The sequence below is a fragment of the Haliaeetus albicilla genome, chromosome 8 (genome assembly GCF_947461875.1).
Source record: "Haliaeetus albicilla chromosome 8, bHalAlb1.1, whole genome shotgun sequence".
NCBI lineage: Eukaryota > Metazoa > Chordata > Aves > Accipitriformes > Accipitridae > Haliaeetus > Haliaeetus albicilla.
In genome coordinates, this window is record NC_091490.1 from 6,068,730 (window position 1) to 6,086,485 (window position 17,756).

Here is a 17,756-nt window from a genome sequence, read left to right on the forward strand (position 1 = left end):
GTAGAGACTATACCTTTGAATTTGGTGTGAAGCTCTTGAAACCTGAAACAGATTTACTAGTTAGGACATGGAAGCCACACGTACAGATAGCTTGTAACAGTTTGTTGCTGAGCTTTTGATAATTATTTTTCCACACTATTCATGACTTAATAACTAGTGTCAAATAATATCAATATCAGGAAAGTAATCGCAAATCCAAGGGGACTTTAATGTTTCTTTTCAGAAAGGTAATCAAAAAGAAGTAATGTTAAAAACTGTGTAAAATAGAAATAAATTTCACTGCAGAAACAATTTCTGTTTTCCAAGCTTTGCAAAGTGTACTGTTATTTGACAACTAAGTTTGCAAAAAATAAAAAGAATGCTCAGAGTTCTTGCTTCAGAAAGAAAAGTCTTAAGCTTGAGTTTTTTTGTTTCCTCTTTCTCAGTATTTGGAGGCACATCTAAAATTTTTGGCATTTTTTCTGCAAGAAGCCACCCTTTATTTGGGTTGGAATCGTGCCAGGGAGATCTGGGAATGCCTTGTAACTGGCCAGGATGTTTGTGAGTTAGATCGAGAGGTAAGAAAAACTTGAAAAGTTGGTGTCTGTGGTTGCAGAGTGAATCTTAATGGATTATGAATAGCACGTGTGTTTGTTGAGACATGTGAAACATTAAGTAGCAAGCACAAACTCATAAGGCATTTATAAGCTTTGTGTAAGCTAATGGAGCCACTGTTACATGTTCGTTTATGACTAGGATGCTCTTTTAACATTAAACCTGACTGAAGGAGGAATGTTGGCCAGGAGATTAGTTGCAGGTTTATGGATACTGGTTTCAAAAGGGGTAGGTGCAAGTTTGTGGAGTCATAAAAGAGACATTCAGCATTATTTGGGTGAAAGATAACTATGAAAGTGCAGTACCCTAATGCTGCAATACAGGCTGTATAATATGTGAGGTTACTAGGAGATTAGATTTTGAACCTCTTGCTGTAGATAAAACTTCTGTAAGATGAGTTACTACAGTATCTGACATAGTTTGCCAATGCTATATAAAACTATTTGCCCTGACAATGGGGTAAAAATACATCTGCCTTTCATTCACAGATGTGCTTTGAGTGGTTTACAAAAGGACAGCATGATCTAGAGAGTGATGTACAGCAACAGCTCTTCAAAGAGAAAATTCTTAAACTGGAGTCATATGAAATTACTATGAATGGTAAGAAAATGGTTTTGGTCAACAGATTTGTTTCTGAAATATATATCAGAAATCTGCTTCCTAAGCCTTCAAATTAAATATCCAAACAGTTCCATAAATCAATATAATCAAGTGGTCTTTTCCTATCATTTTGAGTTTCAATAGTTGAAGAGGGAAAAAGTTGTCTCCTGTATTTGATATCTTCATTTTTTAAAAAAAGCATAGAAACTTAGCCTGACCTGAATAAAAAGCTTGCACCTTTTTTCACTTTCAGGTTTTAGTTTATTTAAGACTTTCTTTGAAAATGTGAACCTGTGTGACCATCGACTAAAGAGGCAAGGAACTCAATTGGTGAGTGTTCTGGCAAGTTCATTCTTATATACTACCTGTGGCATCTTGGGGATGGGAGATGAGACAAGGCAAGGATTCTTTAGTGCCTGTTTGACATGGTCCTGTTTGTATTTAATATGCAGATCATCCTTCTAGCTTTAACATTGTTAAATTCTGAAGCTAAAAGTCCAGAATTATGACAGTTAAAATTCAGCAATTGGTAGCTGGAAGCTGGTATGTAGCTTCTAAAGCTTTGCAGGAGGAGTGAGTGAGCTACTTCTTTATTAATAATCATGAATTCTAGTGTGCATTTTTTGATTCTCCCTAGCAGGGAAATGTTACTTTTTTTTTTTTTTTTTTCCTTCTTCTTCTTTACAAGACATTTAGGCTTATAATATTAAAATTCTAACCTACAATAACTTTTAATTCTATGATCCTTCAGTGTTTTTGTTAAAGTAATGGTTATATGTAAAGTAGTTTTCCATAGGCATTTTAGATCTTTATCACAGAGAGTTAACTGACTTCAAATGCATAATTTTTTGCCAAGTATCATAGTAGGTTTTGTGATGGTTTATTATGTGGTTAGTTACCGTGTTGACCTTTGTGAAACAAATTCCATTCCCGATTAAATTTCTCTGTGCTTTTGAAGTTTTTAATTTCTCGGTTGGCTTGACTGAGAGTGTTCTTTGGAACTTGTTTATCCACCTGTAAACAAATTATTTTTTTTCTAGCATAACTATACAAATCTGCAGCTATTGATTTCACTTTGCACTGTGCCAAAGCTTGGCAGTGTATTGGAAAAGAAAATTTTTAAGGTTCAGTCAAAATATGCTTTTCTAGCAGATGGAAAACTGTTTTGTTCCTGTGGTTCCACTCACTATTGTTTAAGAAGTCCAGTCATGTTTTATTGTTCTCTCTTGTGTAGAGTGTAGAAAAACTGGAATTAATAGGAATGGATTTCATTTGGAAGATTGCAATGGAGTCACCTGATGAAGAAATTGCCAATGAAGCTATCCAGTTGATAATAAATTACAGCTATATTAATCTAACTCCTAGATTGAAAAAGGTAGGCATATATTTGTACGTGAAAATGCTTTGACATTCATAGAGCCTTGATGCTCTGCATGTTAAAATGTGTAATTTGTTGTGTTCTGTCAGTTTGAGTGATTCCCATGATTTTGGTTTAAGTTCTAATTGATTTGTATATTTTATCTTTAGGATTCAGTATCACTGCACAAGAAATTCATCGCTGATTGCTACACACGATTAGAGGTAAAGGGCAAACTTAATTGTTCTTCTACCTACATCCTTTTCCATTTTGTATCTTAGAATTAGAATAATAGGTTACGATAATTCTATTTAAAGAAAAAATTTCTTTCCGCAAATATTTCTGGTCCTCTTAGCTCTCCAGGACGTACTAATTGTCCATGTAAACTAGCACTTATGCTCTGCTTTGTATTCTAGGCAGCCAGCTCTGCACTTGGTGGTCCAACATTAACACATGCTGTTACAAGAGCTACAAAAATGCTTACAGCAACTGCTATGCCTACGGTAGCAACATCAGTTCAGTCTCCTTACAGGTAGGCCTGCCTTTAAAAGAATAAATATGACAGTAGACATTTGTTCCCAGCTGCTTTCCACATGATTTTGAGTGCTAATTAAAATTCTCAGTATTGGTAGTTGTATATTCTGGTGGTTTCTCAATTGAATATTCCAATTACAATGCAATTTGAGTTCCAAAGAGACTTTGAAAAACCTGTGTTATAAACAAACAAACAAAAAACCCCAACAACAACAACCAAACAGAGAAACCCAACGCCCCCCACTCCAAACCGCCAAAACCAAACAAAACAAAACAAGAGAGAAACACAAAAAGCCACAGAAAAATCCACAAACTATTACCAGCCTGTTAGTCACGTAATATTTCTGGGGCAGTGGGGTTTGGTTTGCGTTTGTTTGTTTTTTTTAATTGGGAGAGAAAAGGATGGTTTTTCATCCTCTAGCTTAACTTACACATACCTAAATGTGTGTAGCTTAAATATGAGCGCGGGGTGTACCTTTAGAAACATGAAGCTTCTTCTGAAGCTGGCTACATCTCAAGCAGTATAATGCAAGCTTCTTGGCCTGTTTTCCTAGTTAATTTCAACTGAATTAACTCTAAGGAGTTATATTTAAAAACATCTAATTCATGGTGGTTACCCATTGGCATTGAAACTTAATCTCTGAGACAAGTTACTCTTGTTTTCAACGTTTATCTCTAGGTCAACTAAACTTGTAATAATTGAGAGACTGCTGCTGTTGGCAGAGCGTTATGTGATAACAATAGAGGTAAGATATGTAATTTCTTAGTAAGCAAGGCTAAGAACACAACTTCCAATATTATTAAAATTAGTAAAAGTTATTTAAACCTATGTAACTCTAGTAACTTTGTTACATACCATCATAGAAATGTCTTTGTTTTCAAGGGTGGTATTTACTGTTATCCTTCCCTTCCTGTAGGACCTTTACTCCGTTCCCCGAACTATTCTACCTCATGGTGCCTCTTTCCACGGACATCTTTTAACGCTTAATGTTACATACGAGTCTACCAAAGATACCTTCACCATAGAGGTATGTGTGCATAGGTTATGTGTGTCTTGCAGTGTTGATCACGTAGCTACTCTTGGGTTTTTTGACGCCTGGACTGAACAGAGTAAGCTGGTTTTAAGGACTCCAGTCAACTTGAAAACTCTATTTGAAAATGTTAAAAGTGTGTCTAAGGCTACTGTAATGGAAGTATCTGTAGACGAAATGTATTTTGATCATCATTCTGGGGTGGGAAGAAGTTGTTGTTTGCTTACTGTCAGTGATGGAGCATTTCTACTGCTGTCCTACCCTGTCAGTCTCTTTTGTGAACAATACCTTTACCACCCTATGCAGAGGAGCAGGAAGACCTTAATGGAAGATTTTTCTTTTTTTCTCTTGGAATTTACTGCTTGAGCAGACTTACTGAACCATTGTCGTTTAATTTTACAGGCTCATAGCAATGAAACTGTAGGGAGTGTCAGGTGGAAGATAGCAAAGATGTTGAATTCACCTGTGGATAATATACAGATATTTGCCAATGACAGCCTGGTATGTTAACTACAAAGAATTCTCATTCTTTCTGAAATTAAGTCTCTTTTCCAGAACTAAATGATAAATATTTTCTTGCAGCTAACCGTAAACAAAGATCAGAAACTACTCCACCAACTGGGCTTCTCTGATGAACAAGTCCTTACAGTAAAAACATCAGGAAGTGGGACTCCATCAGGGAGCTCTGCAGATTCCTCAACCAGTTCCACCAACAGCAGCAGTGTATTTAGTTCATCCTATGCAATGGAACAGGTACAGCGTAATAGCCTGAAACTGTCCCTCAGATTTTTCCTGCGTGGGGGGATAGTTGGGGGAGACACAGCTGGGGTGGAAGAGGTACAGTAAGACGAGACAGAAGCTGTTCACGTGAGCTTGAGTATCCAGTCTTTAGTAGTCTGGTTTTGCTTTCAAACTGGAATTGAATCAAAGCATTTAAATATGCGATTGCCTTATGCATGCAGATTAGACTTTATAATCTGTATTATGTCACCTATTGTAGCCTGCTTGGTGTTTACTAATCTCTACATGGTCTTTCTAACAAACAATACCCATATGAGTTAGTTATGAGATTTCCAGATTTCCACTATTAATAAAGCTGCAATATGAAAATAAACTAAGCAGCATCAACTAGCGTGTTCAGACAACTCCTGGTCTGCTTTGTATGCCATCCCTAACTAACAGTTGACTTCAAAAATTGATAGTTAAAAGGAGATGGGGTAATGTGAAAATTCAAGTGTTATCTCAGTCTAGAGATTTCTACATGCCAGGTTGGCATCTGGGTCAGTTGCTTCAGTGAAGAGCTCTCTTAAATTACTTGCAACAGAGAGGGGAGAAAAAGACCTTCGTATTTCTGCTTAATTCTCAGGAGAAATCCCTCCCTGGAGTAGTCATGGCTCTTGTGTGTAATGTGTTTGATATGCTTTACCAGCTTGCAAATCTAGAGGAGCCAAGGTAAGCAAACTAAATGGTTATTAAATATTGAAGAAATGCTTACACTGCAAAGTTTGAATAGCTACTTATTTCGCAGTGTGTAGGCATCCACCAGGCCACAGTGTGGCTGAGCCCTGTTTTGCGCAAGTAACTTCTGATAACTTTTCAGGATAACGCTGCGAGTGAGGAAACTTCTGCTCTTGATTCCCACTGACCCAGCTATTCAGGAGGCTCTTGATCAGCTTGATTCCCTGGGAAGGAAGGTATGGAGTAAACAATAACTAATCTTGGTGAACTTAACAAAAAGGATTTTACTACCGGGTTTCTTAAATTCCCTGTCAGATTATAATCTGTGAAGGGTTTGAAACTCTACTGCAAAATAATGCTCATGTTAAGGATTATTGACTTATTTCCAAGCAGCTGGAGGCGGGAGGGTCATTGCAGGGATTATAGGAAATGTATTGCCAATTACAACAAAATGCGATAGCCTCAAAATACTGCTTTTGTGGCTTTTTCCTGCTAGAAAACACTGCTATCAGAATCAAGTTCTCAGTCTTCAAAATCACCATCCTTGTCTTCAAAACACCAACATCAGCCCAGTGCTAGTTCAATACTAGAAAGTCTTTTCAGATCTTTTGCTCCAGGCATGTCCACCTTCAGAGTGCTCTACAATTTAGAGGTAAGAAAAAAAATGTACTTCTTTCAACTTGTGTTTCTGAGCACTAAGGTTTAAGTAGTTCTAAGTTTCTTGGGCAGGAGTCCACCATGACAGGGTCACTTTTCAAAATGCAAATGTCATGTCATAGTCTGCTTTTATGTATGTGATAAATTCTACACAGAACAAAAGGGGTAAGTAGTTCCCCTTTAGAGACTTCACTGTGAAGCCAGGCCCCTCTTTTTGTGATTTGCAAGGTGGAAGGAGTATTCTGAAGTAAGTGGAGAGGAGCAAAGAAACAGCAAAGTCCTTACTGTTTAGGTAAAATTCCTGCTTGAATCTCCAGAAACTCTGAATATGGGATTTTTAGTATATATATAAAAAAAATTTGGCTCTTTAAAAAAATTAATGGGAGCTGTTGTTTAGTTTGATTGGTTTTGCTCGATTCAATTTGAAAGAAAAAGAATGCTAACTTCCCTTCTGTATAAGTCTACCATATTCTGTCAAGGCTAAGGAGGAATATTTTTGAGAAGCGTTCAGCTGTGAAGAATTTTCACTATCCAAATGTGCAGGGCTTTTACCCAGAAGCTTCTGGCCTGTTTTAGCTGTGGATGTAAAGTGAGTGGAATACATAGGATTTTTTTACCCCTAAGTATTCTCCTGAGTAAGTTCTTTAGCCAAAACACTGGATTGGACCCTGTGAAAATGTTCTTTCCAACTGCTCAGTGCATGGATTTTAAAGAGTATAGGAGAGTGCAGCTGGTGTCATTGTAAGGACACTGAAATCTGCACACTCCAGGAAGCTGGGCCGTTTTTAGTTCTACTCGCAGGTCCCCCTGTTTATAAGGAGCCATTAGAAATACGGTTTGAACAACTTGGAAGTTGGAGGAGTGGTTGCCAGCAGCCTTGAAAACAGTGGACAAAGTTATTTTCTTTCATTCCTGGTGTGTGCCAAGATTACTGTAGGAATTTTCTTGTAGTTGCTTTCCTCTGGGTTTCTGCAGTCTAATGTTAGCTCTTCGTCTTCCTACATTGTCATCGCACTTGCAGCGTTAGGGTTCCCCCCTTTTCTGTACAGCTGGAATGAAAGGTATTTGATGATATCTTTGAAATATGTTGACAAGTTCTGCAACTGAAAGAAAATGGTTTAGCATATCACAGCAAAGGTATCTTGTTTAACTGGCAGGTTACAGCAGAACGATACAGTTATCTGCTGCTTCCATGCCAGAGAAAATGATAAAAGCAAGTAATAAATTGTGTGCTTTTCTGGCAAGGGATGAGAAGTAGCAAATTGAATTAGATGTGTAGATTATATGAGTGGACTTGTTCCTCAAGTCCAGTCAAGCCAACTGGAAGATGATTTCTGTCAGGAAAAGAATTATATGCTTTTGTATCCCCTCAACTGGTGATCTGTTGAAAATATGGGAACCAGTCTGAACTGCTTTCTGAAAAAATGTGCACAGGAAATTTGCAGAGCTTATGAAAGAGAGGAAAATTAAATGTTGCAGATGTTCAGGGTTATATCATGCAGTGTTGTGATAAGATTTCATGCCTGGAACTCTGTAAACCATTCTTCTGACCTGTGAACCTGGAAAAGATGCATTTTGTTTCCCACATCCAGCATTGTTGGCTGTACATGCCAAAGACTTTTCAAGAAAGTAAATAACTTCTGGGGGTCTTCTGGGGTTTTGGGAGGGGCTGGGGTTTGGGGTTTTTTGGGGGGGAGGGAGAGTGTTGGTTTGTTTTTTCTTTATGTAAAATGAAGTGAAATTGATTATAAATGTATATGAGATCTGACCCACAGAGACCACAGACTTCCTTATGGCCATGTTTCTGAGCGTAATTGCATTCAGTGAAGTTTAGTGCTGACTTAAAACAGGAGGGATGATACAGTCCTGATGTTCATAAGGCCCATAGAATTACCTGGACCATCTTATTAAAAAAAAAAAAAAAAAAGGCAATAAGGTTATGTTTCAGAAGGCATGAATCAATAAGTAAGCCATCTGAGGGGTGTTTTATGGAATACTGTCAACTGAAAATCTAGAAAGAAGAAGGATTTGGGCTCTTAAGGAGCACCAGCTGAGCCTGAAGACAACATTTCATGTGCTAGAGTATGTACTTTATCCTTTCCCTTAACAAGTAAACTGCAATGAGAAAAAAAAACACCCTTTGATACAGAATAAATACCTGTAATGGTCATAGTTGTTAATGTGATTTCTCTTTACTGGCTACAGCTTTGCATAAGTTAATTGCTTCATTTTTAGTGGGGGTTTTTTCTGTTATACTTTTAACCTTCAGCAGATAAAGAATACTAAGGGGCAGGGGCAGTGTATGCATGTTTGTTTGTTCATTTATTTTAGGTACTGAGCTCCAAGCTGATGCCAACTGCAGATGATGAAATGGCAAGAAATTGTGCCAAGTCTTTCTGCGAAAACTTCCTCAGAGCAGGAGGTTTGAGGTTAGATTTCAAAATCTTGACTCAATTTATAACACTTCATTTAGTTAGCAGTTCTGCATGGTTTCTGATTTCCACACTGTAGCACACTAGTAAACCTGTCAGCTTCTTTTTCAGAGAAAAAAAAATCCACCCAAAGCTGGTTTTTCGTTATCCAGGGTCTGAAAAGCTACTGTAGCTACCATAGTAATGTAACAGAGTACCTGCTGTTAAACCCCAAAATAGTTAGACACAGATAAGCTTGCGAAGTGTAACTTTTACTAAGGTAGTGGATATTTGGATAGTTAGCGTTTAAGTGTTTCAGTTCAGACTTGCAAGTATGTAAATTACAGTATGTCCTGCATAGATACCAGTGGACATTTTAAGCAGTCAAAGCGTAGATCATGCTAAATAGAACCAAACTAAATTTTACAGTCTCCAAAATTCAGATGCTTCAGATAAGAGTTGAGGCACAGTGTGAGTGGTTTGGAAGACCTGGCAATACTGCTTGTGCACGTGTCAGATTTATGAAGTATATATTGCTCTTAGTAATTCTATCCACCTCACCCCCACCCCATAGATCCTGAAGCATTTTCCAGCAGGAACAGAAAACTTCCGTTTGTAGGTGTAGGAGGGGAAAATGGGGATGTTAGTCTCCAAAGACACCAGTTTGGCAGTTTTAACTGGCATTCAGCTGACTGAACGAGAGGAAGGAAGGATAAATTAATTGCAGTGCTCTCCTAATGTAAAACACTTTCAAACGGAGTCTGTCTTACTGATTTGTTTTTAAGTTTGGTGGTGAATGTGATGCAGAGAGACTCTATCCCATCAGAAGTAGACTATGAAACAAGACAGGGAGTCTATTCCATCTGCCTGCAACTTGCAAGGTACGTAATTGCCTTTCATTAGAGAAAGTGCTGCTTTTTTGGCTTTTAGAGCTTGTAATATTTAAGATTAATGGGTACTTTGAGTTCTATTTTATTCATTTGCAGTGAACATTCAAAAATAAGCCTGATGTTTTTGCTTTGTGAATGTAGGTTCTTGCTTGTTGGCCAGACAATGCCTACCTTACTGGACGAGGATTTCATTAAAGATGGTGTAGAAGCATTGTCCTCACGCCCCTTCCGTAATGTCAGCCGACAAGCAAGTAGGCAGATGTCCATTTGTGGAACACCTGAGAAGTCATCCTACCGACAGCTCTCTGTGTCCGATAGATCCTCCATTAGGGTAGAAGAAATCATACCAGCAGCAAGAGTTGCCATACAAGTAAGGAAGTGTTTGATGATTTATGGTGATGTAGTGGTGTCGTCTCCAGCGACAGCTGTATAACTCCTGGATTTTTAATCAAAAGTCTACCTTTTATACAGGTTCTTGCCCAGGCTCCATTTAAAAACATCTGAAAATCCTGACCATCAGCCCGTCTTCCCAATATTGAACTGAATTTTAACATAGTGTCAGAAATAATTTTTGCAGTACAAAGGGAAGCAGTACCCCAAAAGTGCTTACCAGAAATAGATCTACACAGAAATCTTACTTGTGACTTATTTTTAGTCACTTAACTCTAAGATCTTATTCTTGTTAATTTTCTGTGAGTAGAAAGAAGGTTCCTGCTTGAACTTGTGGCTTATAGTCCATGTTTCTCTGAATTACAAATTTTGGACAAGTTTTTTGTTTCAAATACCTCATTAAAAATTAAGTTTGTGTGATGGTACCCTGGGGAAAAAGGAAATTTTTATTTTCAATACTTTAAGAAAATGCTATTTTCTCCTTTATAGGCATGTCAGTGTAATTAATCTGAGACTGGCTATTCACAAAAACAATCTAATCGGACAAGGACTCAGCCCATTTGGAAGTTGAGTCCAGTTGAAAGAAACTTCATAGTTAATGTAACGAGTATGCTATGTTAGGTTCTTGTGCAGTGCTTCCCAAATGAATCGATATGATTGAAATCAGTATGCCTAACTCCAGATAGGTGTAAAGGGTATCTACCCTAGTGGAGAATTTAAAAAGTAACTACTTCCTATAAAAGGAGCAATACTAATCTCTCCTTGGGAACAAAAAGACTCTTGTGTCCTTGAGCCTGCTTAGAGAAGACAGAGGAAAACAAATCCAAATGTCAATTTAATATGATCCAGAAAATACATTCCTCTTATCCCTATGATTAAGAAAGGCCACTGAATATCACAGAAGTAACTGCTGTTTCTTGTTCCTTCAGACTATGGAGGTGAATGACTTCACTTCCACAGTGGCTTGCTTCATGCGACTCTCTTGGGCTGCTGCTGCAGGACGACTGGACCTCGTGGGAAGTAGTCAGCCAATAAAAGAGAGCAACACTTTATTTCCTGCTGGGATTCGAAACAGACTTAGCAGCTCAGGTAGGTTAACTGTGCCTCAAAACCAATCTAAAGAAAGCATTCGGTTTATTCTTAATTGAACACTTCTAAAGCTTGAAGCTGAATTCACTGGAGTTTGACTCGATGATCCTCTTGGGTCCCTTCCAACTCAGGATATTATGTGATTGAATTACACAAATCTGAGCAAAATGCTCCACCTTTGGAGACGTGGCATTTGGAGGAGTTTTTTAAATTGCAGAGAACTGACCAGAAGCTGAAAACATCTGAAAAAAATGTAATGGATTACAGCACTTTTTCATTTTCTTAATGCAGGAAGTAATTGCAGTTCAGGAAGCGAAGGAGAGCCAACTGCGCTGCACGCTGGTATCTGTGTGAGACAGCAGTCTGTATCCACCAAAGATGCTCTGATCGCTGGAGAAGCATTGTCTCTCCTAGTAACCTGCCTTCAGCTACGCAGTCAGCAACTAGGTATGAAATAGAATTGGATTACTCACTATTTGGAATATAAGTAAGGTGGGGGAAGGCTTCTGGAGACAGAGAGTACAAGAAAAAAATCATGAGAAACTTCTAGCTTTCTAAGCTGAAACAGCTCAAGTTAAAAACACAAAATTTCATTAAAAAATACAGAGATTTTTTTTTTCCCAGGACTGAAGAACAGGTGGCATGAAACAAGGCATGTAGTGCTATGCCTTAGTGAAATGTTTTGGGAAGGCTGACTTACTGCCAGTATATAAATATTTGCACTGGCTTTGAAGTGTGTAATTCTGTAAGTGCTGGTGTTTGCATAGCTAGTGTTTACTACTTGAACCTTTGTGTACAGGAAATGTAAACATTGGTGGTGGTGGAAGGCGAAGGAAAACACTGTTGTATTGTGTTGCCAGTCTCTGGTGAGGGAAGGAGATGGGGAAATATGCAAATAGCTATTACTGCTTTTCATGTTGTCAGAGGGATGTCCTCTAGGTCCTATGGTATTTTAATGCAAGACTGTAACTGACTTTAAATTATTATTTTTAAAAAGATAGCCGGGTATTCTTCTGTTCTAGGATCTTTTTACAATTTGCCTTGTGTTGCCGATTTCATCATTGACATACTGCTTGGATCACCAAGTGCTGAGGTGAGAGTCTTTCTCTGAAAACTTGTTAAATATTATATTTCTGAAATGTGTACACTTTGATCATTTAATATGGTCTGAAGATAAAATTATTCATTACAAATATTCCCACAGTTTTTTGTATTTGGATGAATAATCTTTGTGTAATTGTTAGTAATTCCAGTATCTAGTGATGTGTTGGTAGAAAATGCTGAAGTATTACATTCTTTAGGCTTGTTTAATCCATGAGGCGCACAGGACTGTGCTGTGGCTAGTCTAAAGAAAATACTCTCCTTTTGGTGAGACAAATTCTGTAAAACTAGTACTTTAGGGAAAGTTCTAAGTACCTTTCATCTCAAAAGATTTGGGTAAGATTTAATGGACTCTTCTGAACTTTTGAAAAATTCTTCCAAATGTCAGAACCCTCCTAAAATTCATTCTTTCTGATTTAAGATTATTCTGGATATTCTGAAACCTAGGGATTTTCAAGTCACACTTCCTTCATTTCATTGCATCTCATATATTTTGCATGAAGTCATTGCATCTTTTCCCCCTTCTCTGAATTTATAATCTGTGTTTAATAAAGCATCAGAGCTTTTAGTTCAGGGATGAAAGTGGATTGCTAAATCCCTATAAATAGAGAAACCCTGGCTGGCAGGTGCAGAGCTCATAGTCTGGTTTACACAAGCTTTTCAATGTCTGTTTTTTCTGTTAGATTTCTAACAAAACAGAAGTGTATTGTTTGCAACCTTTGAGCAACTGCTAGTGTTTGACAGTGACACTGTTTCAGATTCGTCGTGTTGCATGTGACCAGTTGTACACCCTTAGTCAGACAGACACATCAGCTCACCCAGATGTTCAAAAGCCAAACCAGTTTCTCCTGAGTGTTGTTCTTGGTGCCCAGCTGCCTCTTTGGTCACCAACCAGCATCATGAGAGGAATCAACCAGAGGTAAGTCAGATGTGTGTTTATTGAGGAAGCCAATCTATCACATTTTTTTGCAAGTCTGTCGAAAGTAGACGTCCCTGTCACACCCCACATAGTTTTGGGAGTAAGTAAATTGAAGGGAAATAAAACTGAATTCTCAAGGTACAACTCTTACTCTGTGAACTCTTATAGTTCAGCTTATTTGACTTCCCATTTGGGAGGTGGTCATTGCTAAATAGGCCTGCTCTTTATAGGATGTGGTCATGGCAGTCAGAACCTGGCTGGAATCCTGCATGAGACAGAGGCGATGGGATGTGCGACAGTAACATTGAATTTATTTGTTAGTGATAGTATTGCACAGATCCAGATCAGATACCTATCCTAAAGGCTCCAACCTTTTCAGTGGTGTCTGAACCCATGACTTCACCTGATTTCTTGTTGCTTATGTTGCCCATTACACCTGTAAAGACTGTAGGTGTCAGTCCTGTTAACTTGTCCCTGACTGGCCAAAGTTTGTTGAATTTAACAGTAACTTTAAACAGCAATTTCTAGAGGAATCTGAATAGAGGAGTAATGGAGAAGTTAAAACATGTTGTTGTGTTATTGTCATCTGATAATTAAAATTATTATGAGGTGAAGGAAGAAAGCAGGATTAAATGTTATTCATAACATTCAGAAGTAGCTGTTGGGAAGGAATTTGTTTTAAAGCCACAGCGTGTGCATGCAGAAGCATAACTAGATAGCTATGCTATTTTGGATTAGATGAACAGAGCACACAGGCCTTAAAGGCAACTGCTTAGAAAAAAGTTTCTGATTTTAAATTAAATTTTAAATTAAACCTTTCTTCTATTTGTACCTGTTTCAGACTTTTGTCCCAGTGTACAGAATATTTTGACCTGAGATGTCAGTTACTGGATGACCTCACATGTAAGTATGTACAGGCACACATGTCATTCTGATTGCAGCTTCCAAGCATGTCTTCCTTCTGTAGAATTGCCTTCACGGAGGGGTTACTACACCATGAACTCGATGTGACCTGCCAGCGTGCTGGCTGTCCTGTGTAAATGCCTGACATGGACTGTTCTTGGCGTTCAGTAACAGCAAGGCAGCTCACTCCTTTTGGAAAGTGAACTGAGTTCCTTTGTGGAAGGTATACTTTGTACACATTGTGGGAGAAACGAGACCATTACCAGACTGAAATTCTTTGTATTTATATTCTATGTTTGTAGAGCTGTTAATTTTTCTGGGTTTTCTTTTTCTCTTGCAGCATCAGAAATGGAACAGCTAAAGATAAGCCCAGCTGCCATGTTAGAAGATGAGATCACCTGGCTAGACAATTTTGAACCGAACCGCACAGCTGAGTGTGAGACTAGTGAAGCTGATAACATCCTGTTAGCAGGACACTTGAGGCTCATCAAGACTCTCCTTTCACTATGTGGGGCAGAGAAGGAAATGGTTGGTAGGTATTCCTTTTTACTCTAAAGTGACTTGACTAGTGTGAATTCTGCATAGCACTAACAGATGACTTGATCTGTAGACAATATGTGTGAAGACATTATAATACATTGGTAGAAGCGATACAGAGCTTCTTGATCTGTAGACAATATGTGTGAAGACATTATAATACATTGGTAGAAGCGATACAGAACTTTAAGTAATTTTGGCAGTACCTTTGTTGTACCTTTGACATTTGATAAAATATTTGGATATGTTTTTTGTTGATATGGTGCTATCAAGTAACTTTGCTGCTATGGAACACCTTTTGACATTTGCAGTGATGATGTAAGTATTTAACAGTAGATGTGGATTACTGTGTTACAGGTTCATCTTTGATAAAGCCATTGTTGGATGATTTCCTCTTCCGAGCATCCAGGATTATTCTGAATAGCCATTCTCCAGCAAGCAGTGCTGCAATCAGTCAGCAAGACTTTCATCCAAAGTAAAACTCATTTTCTTTTTGTTTATGTTGGGTTTTATCCTAGATCTCATGAATGCAAATGTCACACTGGGGCTACAGATACTAGGATTTAATACCAAGTTCTTCAATTCTCTACATTTCCTACATAAGTGTCCAGATAGCATTTTTGTAAGGTTTTGTGTGACCCAGAATCTTTGCTTTTCCGTACTTCCAAAGTCTGTGCTTTATTTGTTAGGTCAATGATGAACTGCAAGCACAACTGATTTCATGAGTCCAAAGAGCACTCCAGTAGCTCATCATCGCCTGGGAAGTTGGCTAAATTGGAGCATGAACAGGAATTTAACTTTCCAAGCCCCTTGTAAATGAGAATCTCAAAAGTTCCACTATTTTCTGTTCAAAACAAATATGTTTTGTAAAAAGCTAATGCTGAGCAAGTCTCCTTGCACCTACGATAGGTGATAATAGCCCAGAATCTATCAAATGGGGGAAAAAGAGGGCTTTCTCTTCCTGTCATGCCTGCCTTCTATTACTGCCATACAGTAACTGAAGGGGTGGGCAAATGAGCACATGTGGAGTTTTGTGCTGGTGCAGGTGGATTGCTGACTAATTGGTGTTAGAGTGGGACTGGGCACATCAACACTGCCTTTCCACAAACCCTAAAGAAGGTTCTAGTGGAACATTTAGCAACCCCTGAACTGAATGGGACTTGCTACACCTTAGTGTTTTGCTCCAGCTTTGCTCCATTGCTGTTCATCTGAAGCATGCTCTTTTGTTTGTTTAAACTAAGTAAAGCCTTTTCTTTGGCCTTTAGAAGAAAGGGCTAGTATGTTTGATGACCCACTGAAAAGAGCTAAGTAGAAGTGTTTTGTACTGGTATAGTGCAGCTTAGGTCTAAGGTTATCTCTTGTAGCAAGTAAGTTGTTTGGTCTAGCTCTTTCAAAGCTTGACTCCCTGTAAATAAGTCATTATGTCTCTATCAGTGTTACAGTGATGGAGAGCATCTGTCCGTCTGTCCTCAGATGCACAACCAATTCTGTGTTGTCTTTTTAGGGTACCTACTTTTCATTGCTACTGAAAGGTAACAACAGGTGACTCCGTGTCAGTAAGGGAGGCTTATTTAAAGGAGTATTCCTGGTGCTGCTCTTATGATTCAATTCTTCCCCATTTCCCTTCCCCAAGAAAGAAAAAAATAGCACTGTGCGGTCTCTCAGGAGAGTTTTATCATTTAAAGTGTTCCTTTTGAACATTAATTGTCACTTGTTCTGAGTAATGTGGCTTTCTGGAGTTAGAAATAATTAAGTCATCTACAAAATAGATTTCAAATGTGGTTTTCTTTTTAGGTGCAGTACAGCAGATAGCCGATTAGCTGCTTATGAAGTGTTAGTAATGCTGGCTGACAGCTCACCTTCCAATCTCCAGCTTATTACAAAAGAGCTGCTTTCTATGCATCACCAGTGTGACCCTGCACTTACCAAGGAGTTCGATGTAAGCAAGAAGCCTTTTTTGATTTGTATTAGTGCGGTTTGGAGTACTGTGTATGATCTACTTAACTGCTCCATTCACGAAATTTCCATGGTCTTCAATTTAAAGTGACAAAAAACAGATAAGACTAAATGCAGACCCATTTGATTTTCCTCAGAAGCAATACTCCAGTGATTCTTTGTCAGTTATTATCTTGATAAGAAAGAAGTATTTCCTAAATATCACCAATTTTATTTAGATACATTTTAGGCCATTTTTAACAGTTTTGTGCAAAGTGTTAAGTATCTAAAGGACCAAATATAGCACTCTTGCGATCTTTCAGAATTTATATTCCTGGTTTTCCATTAAATTGCTCTTAACAGCTCATATAAAGGTGATTATAAAAGCTATAGTATGCTGTTGGAGTCTCATGCTTTTTATAACTTACTGGGTCAAAAAATGTCTGTCATTCTAGTATCTTCCACCAGTGGATAGTCGCTCCATTTCAGGATTTGTGGGACTTAAGAATGGTGGTGCTACTTGTTACATGAATGCCGTCTTCCAGCAGCTATATATGCAGCCTGGTCTCCCAGAGGTAATTGGTTCAACATCCAGTAAAGTCCTCTTTTTGGAATTACTGTCACCTGAGCTGCACGTTCATCTTAGCACCATTTGTAAATGAATTGTTTAAAAAATAAATAACTAATAAAACTGTGTACATATGTGTGTGTGCATAAATATATACACACACAATAAATATATGAATTATAAGTTGTCGTGCTGTGTGTCATGACAACTTACAGTAATAATTTTGCCAAGAACCAATTTAATAAAGTTATTTGTTTCCTTCCAGGCCTTGCTTTCCATTGATGATGATACAGACAATCCAGATGACAATGTGTTCTATCAAGTTCAATCTCTTTTTGGTCATTTGATGGAAAGCAAGCTACAGTATTATGTACCTGAGAACTTTTGGAAGGTATTAAGTCTTTTTGTTTAGAATATATAGCTTTCCTACTTAACAAGTGATCATTTATTCAGCCTCTTCTCATTGCAGAATTTCTGGAGATAAAGTAAGTTCTACTTCAAAAAGTCAAAATATGTAAAAATAACAGATTTCTTCAAAAAAGTCGCTTTCTTTAGTGATATGTATATGGAACAATCACCTTTTTATATATATTTGTACTTTATATAGATTTTCAAGATGTGGAATAAGGAACTTTATGTTAGAGAGCAACAGGATGCTTATGAGTTCTTCACCAGTCTTATAGATCAAATGGATGAATACCTCAAGGTAAAAACCTCGGGGATTTCTTTCCTTGTTTATATGCACCTCCTTGGTACCTTTTCTGTCTTTCTCCTTTGTTCTT

At 37.9% G+C, this 17,756-nt stretch overlaps 1 protein-coding gene across 2 annotated transcripts in view; it reads left to right on the plus strand.

Annotated features, from left to right (window-relative positions):
• USP24 (ubiquitin specific peptidase 24) overlaps positions 1-17,756 on the plus strand; it is a 65,841-nt gene that overhangs the window by 28,645 nt on the left and 19,440 nt on the right. For both annotated transcript variants that reach the window (XM_069788655.1, XM_069788656.1), the window contains 27 exons: positions 426-557; positions 1,083-1,194; positions 1,448-1,524; positions 2,429-2,569; positions 2,722-2,775; positions 2,968-3,083; positions 3,765-3,831; positions 4,003-4,113; positions 4,519-4,617; positions 4,699-4,869; positions 5,483-5,568; positions 5,717-5,810; positions 6,071-6,226; positions 8,563-8,660; positions 9,428-9,523; positions 9,674-9,902; positions 10,852-11,011; positions 11,303-11,458; positions 12,034-12,104; positions 12,871-13,031; positions 13,873-13,934; positions 14,275-14,466; positions 14,829-14,946; positions 16,266-16,410; positions 16,862-16,981; positions 17,240-17,365; positions 17,582-17,680. In XM_069788655.1, coding sequence (XP_069644756.1) covers positions 426-557; positions 1,083-1,194; positions 1,448-1,524; positions 2,429-2,569; positions 2,722-2,775; positions 2,968-3,083; positions 3,765-3,831; positions 4,003-4,113; positions 4,519-4,617; positions 4,699-4,869; positions 5,483-5,568; positions 5,717-5,810; positions 6,071-6,226; positions 8,563-8,660; positions 9,428-9,523; positions 9,674-9,902; positions 10,852-11,011; positions 11,303-11,458; positions 12,034-12,104; positions 12,871-13,031; positions 13,873-13,934; positions 14,275-14,466; positions 14,829-14,946; positions 16,266-16,410; positions 16,862-16,981; positions 17,240-17,365; positions 17,582-17,680 — 3,249 coding nt within the window. The remainder of the gene's footprint in view (positions 1-425; positions 558-1,082; positions 1,195-1,447; positions 1,525-2,428; positions 2,570-2,721; positions 2,776-2,967; positions 3,084-3,764; positions 3,832-4,002; positions 4,114-4,518; positions 4,618-4,698; positions 4,870-5,482; positions 5,569-5,716; positions 5,811-6,070; positions 6,227-8,562; positions 8,661-9,427; positions 9,524-9,673; positions 9,903-10,851; positions 11,012-11,302; positions 11,459-12,033; positions 12,105-12,870; positions 13,032-13,872; positions 13,935-14,274; positions 14,467-14,828; positions 14,947-16,265; positions 16,411-16,861; positions 16,982-17,239; positions 17,366-17,581; positions 17,681-17,756) is intronic.